Source organism: Tachypleus tridentatus, chromosome 2 (assembly GCF_004210375.1).
Source record: "Tachypleus tridentatus isolate NWPU-2018 chromosome 2, ASM421037v1, whole genome shotgun sequence".
Classification (NCBI taxonomy): Eukaryota; Metazoa; Arthropoda; class Merostomata; order Xiphosura; family Limulidae; genus Tachypleus; species Tachypleus tridentatus.
The window spans coordinates 86,920,892-86,935,943 of NC_134826.1; the positions used below are offsets into that span (position 1 = coordinate 86,920,892).

At 35.9% G+C, this 15,052-nt stretch overlaps 1 protein-coding gene across 5 annotated transcripts in view; it reads right to left on the reverse strand.

The window, feature by feature from the left end:
• Positions 1–15,052, reverse strand: part of LOC143244416 (uncharacterized) — a 36,580-nt gene that overhangs the window by 16,451 nt on the left and 5,077 nt on the right. For 3 of the 5 annotated variants that reach the window (XM_076489031.1, XM_076489032.1, XM_076489035.1), the window contains one exon: positions 2,038–2,117. In XM_076489031.1, coding sequence (XP_076345146.1) covers positions 2,038–2,117 — 80 coding nt within the window. Of the gene's footprint in view, positions 1–2,037; positions 2,118–3,093; positions 3,129–13,021; positions 13,137–15,052 lie in introns of those variants that run through there. The other 2 variants (XM_076489033.1, XM_076489034.1) reach the window with 2 other exon arrangements.

Genomic DNA, 15,052 nt, shown 5'->3' on the forward strand with positions numbered 1-15,052 from the left:
GGCTACTATACAGTGAAGTAAAACCGATTCCAATCTCCATATACACTAAGTTACTTATAATCTGTAAGCAAAGGTTAATATGTAAATATATTTGATAAGTTACTCTTAAGATGTGTCAAACTTCTTCAAAAAAAAAACAAACATGAAGCTTTAACATTTTTTGACAAGAGGTCAAAAAAACGATCAAAATATATCATTGATATACACAAAGTACAACATCTAAATATTGTTTAAAAAGCGAAAATTAAGACTTTTTTAACGTATTTTCAGTCTTATCAAAGTTCCTAAAAAAACGCTTTAAAACGAACGCATTGGTTTATCATGTCATAATGGTAATAGTACCAGCATAGCTATTACTTTCTTTTCTGTACTCAGTTCCTAGTTTTCTTACAACTGCGCACCAAAAATAACTAAACAGTCTACATGTCATGGTCATGCTGTTCGAAATAAATAGAGGAAATTTTCAGATTCAAAGTTACAAGTCTGATTTTATAAAATAATTTATGTGATAAGGCGCGTTATTCCCATGAATTCTTTCACAGAAATGTTGAATACGGCTAGAAATTAGGCCTAGTTATTCAACACGGCTTTACACTGAGAATTTATTTTAGTATAGAACATTGAAGACTTCCAGTTTAACTTAGCTTTACAAGTAGTTTCATCAACTTTGATTTGTATTGTACGTTATTCCCACATCATACTGTTTTTACTAATCCTTGGGTGAAGCAGGAAATACTCACTTTCAGGAAGTTGATGTAACGTTGATTGTGAAATATCAAACAATTGATGCCAATATGTTTGTTATAATGGCATAATATATAGAGTTTTATTTCTTTATAATTTACAATATATATATATATTACTTAACCGCTTCATTTCCATGAGAGTGAAGTATCAGCACAATCTTCCAATGGCGATAATCTATTTCTTTTCAAAACTGACTTCAAATTATGAAACCGAATGACGGTTAAACATAAAATCACAAAACTAAACAGTTGTTTAATAATTATATTAGTTGTAATAAGTAGTGATCAAAACAAACTTGAAGGTTTGTAAAATTTGTCAATGTTTCTCTAAAAAGGTTTATATTCCATCTGGACATACTCCGAACAGCAGAAGAAAATATGGATAAGGCCAAAAATAAAAAAAATATACATATATGAAGCAGACAACCAATGGTAGATTACGAAAAACAAAAACAGGGTTAAAGCATATCTGTTCTACAACATTTTAAAGACTATCCACGACATGCTACTCCTAATATTTCAGGTGATTACGGTTCGGTCATAATGACCTATTGCTGCGAACAGGCGGCGAAACTAATCTAGATTGGTAGTGGTGATGGGGGTTCTGACCATTGGAAAAACGCCTTATTTGCTATGTTAACCCTGACCATTGAATTCAAAGTTGAAACAGCGACTTATATACATACATTAGACAGTGTTCTCCACTGAGAGGCACTCCACAACCGAGTCCAAGTTAGAGGCACATGCCTTAGTAATTCCGCTGCGATTGCAACAGCACAAAATTCTTATATGAAGTAAATTTTGTATTTTACTAGCAAAATAGTTTTTTATCAACTTCAGAGTGAAAACGTTTGAAGTATTATCCGGGTAAAAGTCTCGTTTTTTGTTTGTTTTTTCAAGTGATGAACGCGTCCACTTCAATTTTAATTGTACTAAAGTTTAGTTTTTGTTGAAACAACTGGTCATGCCCTATATTTACGGAATCCCATTGAAAAACTCAACCAGACACCATTTATCTTTCCGATCTAACAACACTTTGAAAGCTGTCAAACAATGTACACTAAAGATATGTTATATTCACATTGAACACTTTATAAAACGCATTACGTTAGGCTTAAGAGTCTAAACTTGGTCCGATAGAACTGTACTCTACTATAATACTTTAGGGACAAGATACTGTTCTAATCGGTAAGCTAAAAAGTCTTAGCATCCGATGGTATATTCATATACTATTAGAATTCTCTCTTTAAAGATACCACAAATAACTAAATATGAATTTGAGTACACTGACCTCTCACCAGGAGGCAAAGCGTTCTACTGTTGTGAATATGATACTGTTGAGTTGAAGATGAGCCCCTTACGCGAGTTTTCCTGGAAAGACAGATACATTATGCAAACAGTCAATTTGCTGGCGACTTCAAGAGGTATAAGATATGTAAGACTGACCTGTGGTATATTAATTATATTTGAAACAGAATCCAATCATGATCCAGAACTATACAAGAGAGGAAAAAAAAGTAGATGTGATGGAAACCGTTTTATTTGTATTTTTTAAATATTTGATTGAATACAGAAGTTGAAACCTGAGTTTTAATTTCAAGTTACTTTCATGCCTAAATATTCGAAACTATTTTTTCTTCTGTTACACTTATTCATCGTATTTTTGGTTGGGGGTGAGGAAGGGACAATGACCCCTGACCTAAAGGACTGTTAATCACGTGGGCGACGTCTGGGTAACATCAACGTGGTTGATTTACTTAAAACTTTACAGTAGGTAAGCTGTTGAAAGTGAAGCGTGTTGGGCGAGGGATGGGAGGTATAGACGAAAAGATGAATGCGTTCTTTTGGAATGAATCACTGGCCCCCTATGACACAGACGGCAAAACACTGAAAACACACGTCCCTACCTCGGGTCCCGCCAGAAGCGCTAATGACTCAGGCCTTTCACAGGGAAGCAGCTCGTTATACTTAACATCGAGGGCAACAAATTTTAGATCAGTTTAATTACAGTATTTGTAGTTAACCTCCTGTGGCCCCATTTTTTGGGCATATAAAAATATAGGAGTGTGAATGTGAACTTAATGTCGGCTGATTTGATACAAGTTGTCTTAAAAACTTTGGTAATCTGAAAGGGTGTGACGTTATACAACAAACTTGCACACAAAGTATACACGTTAGGTGGCAGCACAGATCTGTGCCCTAAAAACAGAGTAAATACTGCTGGTTAGAGTGAAACACACGCATGCACGTATACACACTCCTTTCAACTTTTAAGTTCATGTTTATTAATTACCACAAGCTGACACCTTGATAGTTGTTTTTTTAAGACTCATAATTAATTACACACGGACTGTTTCTTCTCTTCATCTGGCCCACTTATCGAAACCTTCATATTTATAATGTTGCCCGATGAATGGTCAGGTCAGAATGTCGAAAGCTCACAAATAAAAATATTTTGACGTAAATAAACACCCTTGTATAATTTAGGCCGCCACATTCCCGATGACACACATCCTTGCACAAAATATTCACATATACAAGTATAAGAATGCTCGATACAACTTAGAACGTGACAATACTCGAGTACACGTGTCACCTGAAGCAAGTCGTAAGTCAACAGTTTTAGTTTCATGGCGTTGCTACCTCACAAGAGCCGAATCTGCGCCATCTTAATTTGATTGATGCGAGTCTATTGGTCTCTTGCTCAAGCACGTGACTCCGTAATGAGTTGTTCAATAAACTCACGGAACCACCGGACTTAACGTTTCTTTAACATATCTTGTTTTCGGGCCTGTTCTCTCATTCCTCAGATATACCAATCCCAGATCGATGAACATATACGTAACGTTTTTCCATAACTGGTAAAGACGTTTTTTAGTTGTTTGATTTTGCTTAACATCCTATACTCCACGTTTCCCTAATCGCGTCCACACTATCTTCATACGAGTTTAACAAAATGGATGAAAGGAATTCCGACACTGTAGGTTAGATAGCACTAACAGTATTCTAGAAATTATATTCCAGCCACAATGACGTTATAGTTTATATTGCAATAAGAAGAGACTCGTGTTTTGTGTTACAACCTTTATTAAACTTATACTAGCCCTACGCTCGTGACGTTTGCAGTGCTTAAATTTATTTGAAAAGTTAAAGTTTAATGTGAAATCAAAACACACATAGCGATACACCTCGAAATATTCGCGAATTAAATCTCTCTATTTTTCATGCCATGTTTTAGAACACAGTAACCTATACAGTTCTACATAACGGTTTTAGAAAACAAATTTTAACACTTCAGTCTGACAGACCCTCTTTTCGCTTACAAAACTAGTGTACACTACTCCACTTAGAAGGCGCAACCAATTAGTTTCCTTCAATCTCTTACAGTATCAATACTGTGCCCACTGTGGTCAAGCTGATACTACAACCCCCAACCCCCACAAAATCCCTCCTACATCTTCTCCGGATGTAAACAACGTCTGTGTTTCATCACGCTTTTCTGCCAAAGTGGGGCGTTTTTTGTAACGGATCGGAAATAGTGGACAAGAACCACTCATTGTTAGTAACACATGATTACAAACACAATTAATACACCATAGAGACATCTAGGGGCCCATTATTTCGTGTTTTAAAAGTTTTCGGTTATTTGAATGTTTAGATATATATCGCCAATGTTTCAGATTTTCAAAGCGCTAAAATAATGTTTCGACCAAAAGGTTTTTTTTTTATCAGAATGCAAACTCATTCAACGATTAGTAGCTGTTTTTGTTTCATAAAAGCAAAGAACGAAAACAAATTGGTCTGAACAAACGTATCAAAACAAAGAGCATCTTAATTTTTGCACGACACGTGACAAAAAGATTTGTTGTCGCTTATCGCTCACACTTACGTAGCGTCACAGTACCTCCCGTGTTTGTTTCTTAACCGCAGCTATACAAGTTTGCGTCAGAACAGTTATTTAGACCATTTACTCTAGAAACGAATTTCGCTGAGTTTGTATATCCTATTTTGAATTTACATCTGTGGATGTTCCAGTTTTGTTTTCGCAGTTTTACGTGCTGCAAAATATATTTAGATAGAATTACCAATCATTGCTTTTCTCTCGTTACATGTTTATTTACTGCACGGACAGTAAATGTAATTCATGTTACCATTCAAGCTACTTCGGTAGGAGATTTACCTTATAAAATGATGTGATGTGTCCATACAATATATTCACCCTATTTCTAAAAGTGGTGTAAGAACGTTATATATGCGGGAAAGTTTTAACAATCAGCAAAAAATATAATTTACGTTCTTCAAAGTAAAACGCTGATACAACAAGACCTACTAGTTCAAATTAATATTTTTTATGGTTTGGTTTAATTGTTCTGGTGTTTTATGGCACAAAGCGGCATGGCTAACTGCGCCATATTTTTTATGTAACGTAACATTAAAAACGTTCCACAACTCTCCAGGTGTCCTTTTCTTTTTTTAAAAAAAACAAAAGGGCTATATACATGCATCCTTAGAAGTTGCATAAAAAAGTCAAACGATCAGGTCCTGTCAAAATACTGAAGTTTGCTTTATTCTTGTTGTTATTCAGCCTATTAGCAAATGATGACGTAAGTTTTAATAAAACGTTAATTTCTCAAAATATTAGAAAGCCTTTATTTACGGGTAACAATAATAATAATACAGGTCTCTGGAGTTACTATAATTATACCTCACAGTAATGTTGAATTACATCCCCAGTAAAAAATCACACACATAATACTGTTTAGTTAATACCATAACCTCAGTGAACGTTAGGCCTAGATGTGCAATTGCTTTTACGTTCAGTTTTCCAAATAATTAGCTATGCCAAGTTAGGTTACTTTAGGACTATTTGATTGATATTTATTAATCCAAAACAGTTATTGTAGTTGAAATTTCTTCAGGTAACAAATAACGAAAATTTATTTAATAGTACACACCTAACGTAAAACTAAATTTTGTATCCCACACCATCAGCGAAAATATAAAACATTAAAATGGTTAACAGGGAAAGTTAAAGTGTTGTTAACAATATATTATATGAATAACTTAATTTTCTACGTATTCATTCCATAAGTTTTCGAACTTTGTACGAAAAAATATATAATTATCAGATGTTGTAGTTAACAAAATTTACCTTTTTCTCATTTTAATGTTCTCTGACTACAAACGACGCTACTTTAAAAATTGATTAAATAAGCCAATTTTATCTTGGTTACATACATCCACGTATTATTTAAAGTTAAGATTGTTTCATTTGGCTGGTTACAAAATGTTTGTGTAGATGTAGATAGAACACAACACTGTAGTCGACATACTACGATATGTATATTAACACTATCTTATGACAATTTTTTTTTTTTTTTTGTCCTTCAAAATTGTAGTACTTGGTTTTGGTATTTTTAATTTTCGCGTAAAGCTACACAAGGGCTATCTGCGCTAGCTGTCCCTAATTTAGCAGTATAAGACTAAATGGAATGCAGTTAGTCATCACCACCCACTGCCAACTCTTGGGCTACTCTTTTGTCAACTAATAGTGGGATTGACCGTGATAATATAACTTCTCCAACGGCTGAAAGGGCGAGCGTGTTTGGTATGACGGGGATTTGAACCCGCGACCCTCGGATTAAGAGTCGAGCGCCCCAACAATCTAGTCACGTCGGGCCGATTGTAGTACTTACTGGAGAGATTTACATGTTTTGATAAAAAGTTAGGAAATAAAAAACTACCTTTATATATCAGATAGCTGTACGAGAACATTATTTTAACCGACGTTTCGCCTTCACGGTTTCTGTTTCACATAGGGAAAGTTTCAGCAAATTTTGGCCTAACGGTTATGTAAGCCAATCAAAACCCATAATCGTAGGCCACGTGACCGTAGCTGTCAAAATGAAAAACGAAGCATCGGTTAAAATGAAGATTCACTTATTAATTATCTGGGACTTAAACGTTTCGTTTTCTAAGTTTATCCTCAAAACGATTTAAATATAATTGTAATCATCCTTCGCCGGCTTGCGAAAGGCGTGCACAACATAACATGTAGCTTTGCGTGATATTAAAAAAACAAACAAAGCCGCAACGACGAGTAGAGTTTTCAGCTGCAAAGTTTTATATTCTGAAAACATAGGGCCAAATAGTTTTATGGACTGTTTGAAGCCACACCTGTGTCTCCCAGTCGACTGTCTGGGTACAAACCACTTCCACAGATTAATCGTTAAATACGAATAAAGAAGAAACGAAACATCACATCATGTTGGTTTACAAATTTATATCACGTGCTAAAGTTGGTTTCAGTTTTGGGAATATACGATACGAGGTTACAGATATGCCAAGTCTCGTGGAATCTGAACCCATGTCATGTTCTAACGGCTCAGAATACAAACCTCATTCATTCAGGGAGGTGGTCTAGTCGCAGCTCAAGCCACATCAGAAATGTGCTTTATACCTCCCTCACACACACACAAACAAACAAAGCGCTTTCTGTTAAATACTTAGGAAGCGAACTAATTTTCAGTATGTTAGCCCAGAAGATAAGCTCCTCTGCCCCTTCATCAGGTAGAGTAGGGTGACGTCCCAGCACACGTGTTATGTTCAGTCACTGAGCCTTAATTATTCCAAGCATCATAGAGGGCTGCGCTAACTGAAGATTATCTGCAGGGTATCTCGTGATAGCTGCGCTATTCATTACTGATCACTTATAATTGAAAATATAAGCTTGTATGAGGGATCTCATTTTGAAACTGATGCTTCATGAATGCATTGTTTATCAATGTCTGTGATTCGTCTCGTTATTTAATATAGAAATATTAATAATTCAATAAAATCATCCATACCTAGCCATTGTGACCTAATAATGTCTATATAGACAATCATAGCCATATAAATAAAATATGTAAAACTACATTTGTTTCACTGACTAGAGCCGTCTGTCTTCAAAGCTGGTATATGGCGAGTTTGTTTTTTGGTAAACGCTAACAACTGGAACATTGCATTGATGTATAGGTTCAAAATAATGAGGGAAGAGTAGGGGGAGAATATGTGGTGTAGTTTTTGTGACCAATCACAGTAAAAAAACCAAGACGGACAGAGAAGTTCGTGCTGATTGTAAAACAAACATAATTGTGGTGATACACTTCGTAACGTCTTTTTGTTCTCAGTACAAGCACGCACAAGTTTCCCATAACACTGTTTTGTTACACTAATAACGCTAATTTAACCAGATCTCAAAGTTTTCCTCCTAATTTTTATCAATTCAGTCACGAGCCAAGATGGCGTTAAGAGTCTTCGAACTTTAGGCTGAAGAATGCAGGTTTTTACACGTGCGAAAAGCACGTTTCGAGTGATGATCACGTCACGGACGACTGCTTCCATCAACTGTGATTAACAAACATCTATTAACACGAAAGGCATTGCACGAACCGAAGACAACTGTTGCTTGTATCGCTGCTTTTCACTCGAACTTTAGCCCACGATTGTTACACAGTCTGCTTAACTTGGTTGCCACACTCATCCACGAAATAAAGGTTTAAAGTCTAAAGAAACAGTGGCTGTTAAGTGTGGGTTTTCACAGTATGCTTCTAACATTAACTGTGTGAATTTCAAAACTTTACACCAACGGCTGTACATTAGAGATTACGTTACCTCTCTTTACGATATCGTGTATTAACAAGTTTTCTATAAATGATGTTTTTATTTAAAGTTCTATTTCTGAAGTTAAATACGAGATAAACACAGAATTCCCTCAAGAAATCTGATGAGTGCTTTTTCTCTTTACTGAGAAGTAATCAGGGATATACCCATCTTTACACTAGTTATCCTAAGAACAGCTTATCAAATAAGATTCGCTATGTTTGTTTTTGAATTTCACACAAAGCTACACGAGAGCTATCTGCGCTAGCCGTCCCTAATTTAGCAGCTAATCATCACCACCCACTGCCAACTCTTGGGCTACTCTTTTACCAACGAATAGTGGGATTAACCGTTACAATACAACTCCCCCCACGGCTGAAAGGGAGATTATGTTTGGTGTGACTAGGATTCTAACCTGCGATCCTCAGATTACGAGCCGAGCGCCTTAATCACCTGGCCGAAATTCGCTATGTTTCAAAGATTCTTTAAACGTCGTGTTCATTCTAGCTACAACACTACATACTACTAATAATTAAGGATTTAAAGTGCTTGGTGCTAATACGTTCAAAGCTTTAATTAGTTATGTGATTCTAACAATCATTTAATTTCATTTCTAAACTTAAAAAGGTAAGTCTATCAACAAGACTTTCTAAGCTCGATGTAATTTTTTTCTAATAATAATTTATTTGTTGGGTGCGTTTCTTCCAAAAAATTCTTCGTTTATAAGGGAGAAATACGACTTAATATAAATTTTTTTATACATTGATCGAATATTGTTTTCTTTTTATTAAAACCAAGTATCGCGCTTTATAATAAAGGATCAATGTGTTACGAAAGTGTTATAAAACAGTCATTTATTTACATGAATTGCTAAGCACCGCGATACCAAAACTGAAACCTATTAGACTAGAGAGATCAATTTCTACTACTCCCTGTGCAATAACGGTAATTGATAACCGTTAGTGATAACTATAAAAAGTTAACTATTTAAAGAAAAACGAATTACCGAAATTTACGTGATGTCACGCTTATTCTATGGATTGCTTCAGAAAGTAATATAAGAAAATATCTTACGAAACTAGTATTAGACAAAGCTTCAGTCGGTCGGTCCTTGCAATAACAGGCGGAGTGATTGGTCTTCGGCCCAACAAGGTGATGGTCAGAAACAGTGGATTTAATATTCTCGGTGACCTCGATACGTCTTTGAAAACTACACCGAAATTCCATATTTTATTTCACAAAACTATTTTAATGTCAGTATTTCCCAGTTTGCATGGAGTTCTTAATGTAATATAGTATTTAATATTTTCTTTGTAAAACACCTGTTGTTGATTGTAACTAAATATTAAACAGGATGTACTAATTAATGAGCTAGAAAGTTATCTCAGTGTAACATTAAGTTATGACAGTTCCTTTCACTTCACGTTGGCCAAACGAGTTAATCATATGTACATGGCAGAGTCCCATTTATTTGGAATAAAACAATTATTTTTTATTACTTTCTGCTAGAAATGTGTTTTATGCACAACTGATAAGCAAAGTCTTTTAAAACTTCCAATAAAAGTCCTTTAGGATTAACGTCCTCATCTGAGCTATATATAAGATAATGTGGAGGGAACGTTTCTAAATTTAGAAACGCTATTTTTCAGCAAACGTATTTTGGTCACGTGTACATTCCAGGCAGTGGGGTGGATTGCTGTAGGATTCAACGGCATGTCGTGGTTCAGTGCAGAGTTTACAAAAAATATAAAAAAATATATAGAAAGCTACCATTAAAAGTTGTAATCCTTTCTCAACAAGTATGGACTTACATTTTGTTATACAATTAACCGGAGAATGTACAGTTAATTATTTAGTATTCAATTCCCTGAAATCAACTTTTATTTCGACACGAGCTAAATAAAAATCCTTAGTTAGTGTTTTGATTAATTAGGTTTTTTTTTGTTGTTTTTTTTTCTCTTATTGTTGATCCATGTCATTAACGAATGCACACATATTAGGTTCCCGTGTCATTGGCCACTGCAGAATGCGGACTGGAGAGAGAGAGCTCCCTGTGTGCGTTCCGTTATTTGGGTGTGTACGATATATTCTTTCTAAATCACCCAGCTAAAGCTTCCTCATAGATATTTAACCCGATTTTATTTTGGCAGCTGGTCATGCAACAAGAATTACTGTGTGCCCGCGTTTTTAAAAATATCCATGAAATATTTTCATATTACATGTAATGTCAGAAAGCACAATATAGAACTGAAAAATTACAATCTGAGCTTCGCGGACACATTATCTTTAAATTAATAAAATATTCCATCTGAAACAAGCGCGTGTATAATTTTATGGAATTTAGTTGAATGGACCCCAACTGCCTGTTGTAGATTGGTTTGGTTTGTTTTGAATTTCGCGCGAAGCTACACGAGAGCTATCTGCGCTAGCCGTCCTTAATTCAGCAGTGTAAGACTAGAGGGAAGGCAGCTAATCATCATCACCCACCGCCAATTCTTAGCTACTATTTCACCAATGAGTAATGAAATTGATCTTCACTTTATAACGCCCCCACGGCTGAAAGGGCGAACATGTTAGGTGTGACGGGGATTCGAACCCGCGACCCTGAGATTACGAGTTGAGTGCCTTAACCACCTGGCCATGCTGGACGCCTGTTGTAGAAACACGAGTGTAGAAGATGACGTTTCGGAAGACTTCCTCCTTCCATCTTCAGGCAGAAGGCTTCCGAAACGTCGTCCTCTATACTCGTGTTTCTGTGACAGACAGTTGGCGTCCGGTTCAACTAAATTCCATCATTAATACTCTTCGAAAACAATCTATCAAAAAATAAAACTTATTTTTTTATTAACCACAAAAATATACAAAGGGGGTTATATGTACTCTGCCAACCACAGGTATCGAAACCCGGTTTCAAGCTGTGCCCCTGGGAGGCATAATAAATGTCAACCATATAAACATATGTTTAAGTAGCATACCACAACTCAAAATCACATTTAAAATAAGTTGAATTAGATTCACATACAGTTAACTCCTAAGAAATACTTAACACTTTCTACTACTCAGGGGCGTAGATCCTGGGGGAATGGGGGTATACATCCCCCCTTCACTTTAGGTAGGGGGTATGGTGTATACAATCATACCCCATAGAGTTTGGTCTTGAATTGTTTTATTGCATCACAGGCCTACAAATTGTGTGTTTGTCCTTGTGATTCTCGTGTTCTTACCAATCGAATTACATAACTAGGCCTAGATCTAGGCTTTTTCAGTCGCCGAAATGTACATCTTTAATATAAACGTGTTTCTAAGCTTTTCGATCTAAGCGATCGTTCGTAAATATCAGTCAGTAGGCCTAAGTATACATGTACGTATCGTAGCAACAAGATTACTCTGCGACTACATGTTTACAGCTTTCAGGTTCACGTAATCAGAGATTACCAATTTGTAAATTGAACAGTCCACACAAGTGGTTGTAAAGATCATCCCCCCCCATCGGGTGTAAAACATCTACACCCCTACTACTATTCATTATGTAATTTGTTTTTCCATAAATTAATAATACAGACGTTTAATTAAACAGCTTTTGTTGGATTATAAAATTAATGCTGTCAGTACCCCACTGTTCTTATTCAAAAACTTGCGTTTAAAGCTACTACTACTACTTCTAGACTCTATGGACTTATAAACATAAATATTAATAATTTCACTGGCTTTTACCCCGTGTGCCTTCCGTTAAATATCATAACTGTAACGAGCCAATGAGGGTAAACCATATCTCTGCAATGCGACAATCCCTTTAAAGAAGGTTAGAAAACTATTTTACGATACGATACAACAATATGATTAAAAAAAAAAAGAAGCAGCTTACATAGTAATAATGTATGCTGCCATAATATGTACTGAATTTTACCAACATTCTGAAAAACTGGAAGGAAAGGCTTGCACTATGAATATCAATCACGCATGACGTAAGAGATCACATGACTAAGCCGCTTCATTTAGACAAGAATCACACCCACTAAGTTTCTTCTCTGCACTCGAATAAGTTAGTAAGCTAAGTCCTAGTTTGCTAACGCATATACTAATCCTTCTATGCCAGATTTTGTAGCTTCGACATTGTTCAGTCAAAACAATTTAATTAGTTATTATTTGTACAACTGTCTCGTGGAACGAGACCCGATGGTTCTTGCATTGTGTAAAGCGCCACCACCCAAATCAGTGTGTAAATACATAGAGAAACAGAGCTCAGTTATTCAGTCGTTAGTGTCAACTCAGATTTTTAAAAAAACTAATGAATCATATCATTAGTCTGAAATAATATCCTGTTTTTTATCCTTGTAGTGTAACACCACGTTACTGGCAGCTTATATTATATTATATTGTAGTAAAAAATATTTTGTTGACTGAATTTAGTAACAAAAACAATTTACTTTCTCCGAAATGTTTTCTGATAAAAGTTTAAACAGTTAGATGTGTGTCTACAAGAACTTACGAGTGAAAGCAAAAGAGACGTAAAAAGAGTCAACCATGATACATCCGCCACGCCCAATACTGACGATGCCTTTTGCCCAATACCAGGGCTTATCAGTCTGACTGAATATGACAGACACAGCCGTGGTGGAGGCGCTACTTACGATTTCGAGACAAGCAGGAATTTAAGTCGACACGTGCTCTTCTCGTGTCACGTCTGGAAAGATGGTCTTTCCGGGAGACGGGATTATTGGAGAAGTACATAACGCGTGTACGAATTGTGGATTGCACTTGAGAAGCGTAATAGATTTATATGGGTTTAGTTGTCTGTGATATTTCCAGTTAAAAATATAAAAATAGTAGCTTTAATTGCTCTCATGAGTTTCGGGGTATGAACAACCAATGAAACTCTCAGAAGTGAGTCACGGGCAAAACCTCGCTCTGTCAAAGTTTTGTACAAATCGATAACAGCCGTGAAAGTATCAACGTGTGTACTGTGTCCCTCCAGCTGCTTCATGTTTTTTATATTAATTTGTTTTTAGTATATTTACATTACTAAACATCTCTTGTGCAGTAATAATTCCACATAAAATGCTTAGCTTTTTTTTTTTTACAAATAATTAAAAAAATGTCTTTGTCAAATATTTTGTTGAAAAGCTTATTTCAATATTAACGCATTTGGCTAATTAGCAAATGGTCCCTTTTTAAATAACTCGAAGAGGACAGTAAAATCTTTCTCGAGGTGCTTCGTTTAAATAAACGTTTTTTAGATATCATTTCTCTTTACAGTCAGAAATCTAACTCACAGAATGAAATGTACACTTAGCAAGGACCTTAGTGTCCGTAGATTCTAATCTTTTTATCACAGAATTATATGTACAGGTAGAATAGTAGTGGTGGCGTAACCCTGATTGTTATTTTTGGGATTCCCAACAGAATTTGTTTGATTGTTTTGAATTTCGCACTAAGCTACACGAAGGCTATCTTCGCTAGGCGTCACTAAGTTAGTAATGTAAGACTAGAGAGAAGGCAGCTAATCATCACCACCCACTACTAACTCTTAAGCTACTCTTCCACTAACGAATAGTGGGATTGACCGTGACATTATAACAACCTCACGGCGTTATAATCTTCGGCATGTTTGGAGTGACGGGGATTCGAACCCAAGACCCTCAGATTACGAGGCAAGCGCCCTAACCACCTTGCCATGCCGGCCCGCTGCCCACAGGAACTGGCAAACTGATTGTAAATTATAGAATACATCATCAAGGGACACGATCAAAAGACAAACGCACGCAAACAGAAAACGTAAAAAACAACTAGAAAACTCCTCATGAATTTGCCATCTGTATTATACCGAATGACAAACGGATGAAAAAGAAATCAACAAACATAGAAAGTAAAGCTTCAGATAGGCTGGTACGAAATGTTTAAGCAACGATACAACTTGTACATTAAAACTGAAGTCTCCAACGCTTACGATTTCACAATTTAACGCAGGCCACTCGTTGGGTCATAAACTATTCATATTTCACTACATTCCGCAACTAATTCTGTAGCGACTGAAAGGCCATGAAAACACGTGCAAGGAACTGTTTCCTAGTAAAATAGCAAGCTATGAGCGTTAAAAAAGCAAACACGAGATGTTAGAAATCTCTACTGGACTACGAGAATGGTAACATAGCTCTAATAGAGAGAAAAACAAATGATAAAAAGGCATTTATACAAACTAGCGTTTTTACACTTAAAGTAACGCGAGAATTATTAGTAGTCATAAGTTAGGAAACAACCTCCCTCTTCATCATTTATGAAAAAGTATTTTAATGAAAATTTGAAGAAAAGTGAAAAATTAATATTTCCCTGTATGGATTACTTATAGTAAACATCAATAAACAAAAACAATCAGAGAGAGAGATTACAGTTACTTCAATTCCAATATTCAAAAGTGCAAATACTAATTTTGATCGCCATCTTAAAAGCCCCCTGTCGGCCTATTCTCTGAGGCTTCTGCCCTACTTATCGCTACTTCATTGAAAGCAGAACACCTTCCATGGTAGTAGAGTTCCACAACTCCCCTGTTAGTGCTCTAGAGGAGGGAGGGGAGCATTATGTATGTATGTACAGCAGAATTAAACACCAAACAATTCAGCGTTAGCGAGGTCTACGGGATGTTATTAACACAAGCTTTCTCAGAA